The sequence below is a fragment of the Lathyrus oleraceus genome, chromosome 2 (genome assembly GCF_024323335.1).
Source record: "Lathyrus oleraceus cultivar Zhongwan6 chromosome 2, CAAS_Psat_ZW6_1.0, whole genome shotgun sequence".
Lineage (NCBI taxonomy): Eukaryota > Viridiplantae > Streptophyta > Magnoliopsida > Fabales > Fabaceae > Lathyrus > Lathyrus oleraceus.
The window spans coordinates 490,087,644-490,091,503 of NC_066580.1; the positions used below are offsets into that span (position 1 = coordinate 490,087,644).

A 3,860-nucleotide genomic window follows, 5' to 3' on the forward strand; every position below is an offset into this window, starting at 1 on the left:
ACAAGAATTGAGTGTTGAGCAAGAGAAGTTTGTGTTGTTCTATGACAGGTAGATCACAATTCATCTTAGTAAGAACCCCAAAGTTTCATTCCAAATTAAAGCACATTGAAGTGCAGTATTATTGGATATAAGATGCATTAGAGGCAATGATGTTTTCACTTGAGAAGATCCATACTAACGAGAATGATTCATATATGATGACAAAGACTTTGCCTGTAACAAAGATGATTAACCGTAGAAATAAGACGTGCATGATGGAACAACTTCTTTCCACTTAAGTCGTGAGAGGGGGATTTGTAGGGTGAGTTCACTTTTAAAGTGGGTCCCATCATTTATTTAGAAAGAAAAAAGAGAAAAAATAATAAATTTTTTATTTTTATTTTTATTGTCTATTTTGCTCAAACTCATTTGACATGTATTTAAAAAGGGTTTTTTTTTATCCTAAAACAACACAACAGATAAGCAACTAAATAAGTTTTAGAGAACTGCAATAGAGAAGAAGAAAATGCATAAGTGGTGAATGAGTTTAGCAAACTTTATGAGTTTGAGCCACAAATTCAGTATGTTGTTCTTATCACTTATTTAATTTTATTTATATTCTTATTGAGTAGTTTTAGTTTGTCTTAGAGTGGCTTTGATATATCCACATTTTGTGGAGGAGTTGTTTAGACTGTGTTTCTCACCTTTGTTGTTTATCGATGAAGATTGTTATTCCCTCGTGTTACTATGAAGAATTTTTATATACACATTATTTATATAGTGGAAGATTTTATTGGATTAAATCTCGTGATTTTTATTCTCTCACTTTGAAAAAAAATTTCAACATTAAAAATCAATTGTTCTTGTTACTTAATTTTTCTATTATTATTATTAATTGTCTATTTAAATTACACACATTTGAGAAAGTATTTCTCTTAAAAAATATTTCAATTATTAAATAATTTTCTAACAATAAAATAAGTAAGTATTCATAAGTCTTTCATAATACATGAAACAACCTCATGTGAATAATCGAAATGCATCACTTCACATTGTCAAATATCTTAAGGAAGCCCCGTAGGATTATACTTCTTAGCAAGACATCTGACTTTCAGTTGCATGGATGGTGTGATTCTAATTAGCCATATTTCTCTCAAATTGATTTTTGCTTTTGGGTGCACTCACCCATTTCTTGAAAAACTAAGAAACAACATATTTACTATAAAAAAGGGAGGGTTATGGCAGCTTAAGAAGTTCTATTATGGCAATTTTAAACCGCCACAATTTCTAAGAATTTCGTTTTTTATAATACCGTCATAATTTTGCTGCCGCTACGTATATAAAACGGTGGTTTCGTAATATACTTAAATAGTAAGGACTTTTTAAACCGCCACAATTTACTATTTTCCAAATAAATATTAGCAAATTGTGGAAGATATAACCTTCACAATTTTCATTTTTTTTAGAAAAAAAAAAGATCAGATGCTTTTTCAATTACTAAAATATTATGACTATAAGATTCCTCTAATGTCAGCTTGTATGAGTGACAAGTAATTTAGACAGAATCATACACGCAGTAAATTTCGATACAACAATGTAAAAGAAATATAACCACGCCTAGTGTTCCGAAAGAAGAAGAAAGTGACCATGTAAGCTACTGTTTTAACATGCACTTTCTTTTCTGCACACAAAAATCAAAATAGAACTTGATTAAAATTCTGAACAAATATGAATAACTAGTTTAATTCTTCATTGTATATAGTTGACAATTGTCTTAGGGAATATCCATCTGATTATCACTTAACAGAAATTTGTTTGTTTTTTTATAGGTTAACAAGAAGTTTCATCTTAACTACAAATCGCAGATGGTATATTTTTTTTCAAATTAGACACACATAAAATAAACAACTATTGATAGAATAAAAAGATCATCACATTTATATTATTTAAATATAATAACATTACATGCATGACCAACTCTTGATGAGTTTTTCTTTTTTGCAATAAATTCAAGCAAATTTGACAACAGACATGAAAATAAAATACTTAAGCTTTTCATATAGCCACACTGTGTAAAACAACAGTTTCGATGGTAAGTCCGGGCCCAAAACCAAACAATACACCCCATTCAAGACCTTCTCCGGTGGTCTTAAGTCCTTGTTGAGCCGATTTCTTTCTCATCTCGTCTAAGATGAACAATACACATGCACTTGACATGTTTCCATATTCGCTAAGTACTTCCCTTGTGGCTTTCATCTTTTCAGGTTTTAAGCCTAACTTTTCCTCAACTTGGTCTAGAATTGCAGGTCCACCGGGATGAGCAATCCAAAAGATTGAGTTATAATCATCAATGTTTAATGGTTGGAATGCTTCAACCAGTGCTTTATTAATGTTCTTCGAAACAATCCCGGGAACATCTTTAAGAAGATGAAATGTTAGTCCAGCTTCGCGAAGATGACCATCAATGGCACCTTCACTGTCTGGAGCAATTGTTTGTGCGGTCCAAACCATCTCAAAAATAGGTTTTTCAATTTCAGGTAGAGGGTCAGAACCAACAATAAGTGCAGCTGCTCCATCTCCGAATAATGCTTGTCCAACAAGACTGTCCAAGTGAGTGTCACTAGGGCCACGGAATGTAACCGCGGTGACTTCAGAACAAACAACCAACACACGAGCGCCTTTGTTGTTCTCAGCCAAGTCCTTAGCCAAACGAAGCACCGTCCCACCGGCAAAACACCCTTGTTGGTACATCATGTACCTCTTCACATATGGACGAAGACCTAAGAGTTTGGTGAGTTGGTAATCGGCTCCGGGCATGTCTACACCACTTGTGGTGCAAAAGATCAAATGAGTAATCTTTGATTTTGGTTGCCCCCATTCTTTTATAGCCTTGACCGCAGCCTCCTTCCCTAGTCTAGGTACCTCGACGACCACCATGTCTTGCCTAGCATCCAAGGAAGGTGCCATGTATTCACAAAGACTAGGATTCTCTTTCAAAATCTCTTCTGTCAAGTACATATATCTCCTCTTAATCATAGATTTATCACCTGAAATAGTTATAAAGAAATGACATATCAGTACAACCATTTTTTAGAAACAACATAATAACAGATTTATCAAAAAAGTAATACTTACACATGCGTTGGAATTTCTCCTTGAGTACGGTTTTGTGCTCACTGTTAGTGATTCTAAAGTAGAAATCAGGATAAGTACTTTGTTCAACACGGTTTGATGGATTAGCAGTGCCAATGGCCAAGATAGTTGCAGGACCTTCTGCTCTTTGAGCCTTGCGAATTTCAGACACACTAACCATCTTGATATGTTTAGTAGTTTGTAATTAAAGAGTATATGATAAATATGTTAGGGAAGAGAGGGTTTTATAAGAATGAAAGGAAGATTTTGGAAGGGAAGATGGTGGATTAAAATTTGAAGGGTAGCTGAACATCACGTGTTTGACTAACACAATTTCCATTTTATACTCTAAACAACCAAAACAAGTACTTTTACTCATGGCTGGCGGAACGTGGGTGGGTGTGTCTTCCAACATGTAGAAGTTTGGTGGAAAATGCCTGCATGACAATATTAGATAAATAATTAATATACACTTCCTATCTGTAACAAAGGTGGAATTCGTTCTCATATTATATCTAACTTTTTTTTAGTTCAAATTATTTGTACAATTTTTATTTTAACAACCATCTTCAAAAACTTTAATAGATGCTAACCACTATGTTGTAGATATGATTTAATTAATATATTAACAAGAGGTGTAATTGATGCTTCAGCGTTAAACGCTCTTATTGAATCTTGATGGTGGGATTTGTCGTGGGTTTTATATAGAGATGGTTGATATCCAAGGTAGCAATATTTAGCACGATATT

The 3,860-nt window shown here is 33.4% G+C and overlaps 1 protein-coding gene across 1 annotated transcript; it reads right to left on the reverse strand.

Moving 5' to 3' along the window:
- Window positions 1-1,894: 1,894 nt before the first annotated feature.
- LOC127120888 (chalcone synthase 6-like) lies at window positions 1,895-3,360 on the reverse strand. The gene is made up of 2 exons (XM_051051478.1): window positions 3,115-3,360; window positions 1,895-3,026 (listed from the first exon to the last, which is right to left on the reverse strand). Exons 1-2 carry the CDS (start codon window positions 3,290-3,292, stop codon window positions 2,035-2,037), a joined length of 1,170 nt encoding a protein of 389 aa, XP_050907435.1. The 5' UTR covers window positions 3,293-3,360; the 3' UTR covers window positions 1,895-2,034.
- Between the last annotated feature and the right edge of the window lie 500 nt (window positions 3,361-3,860).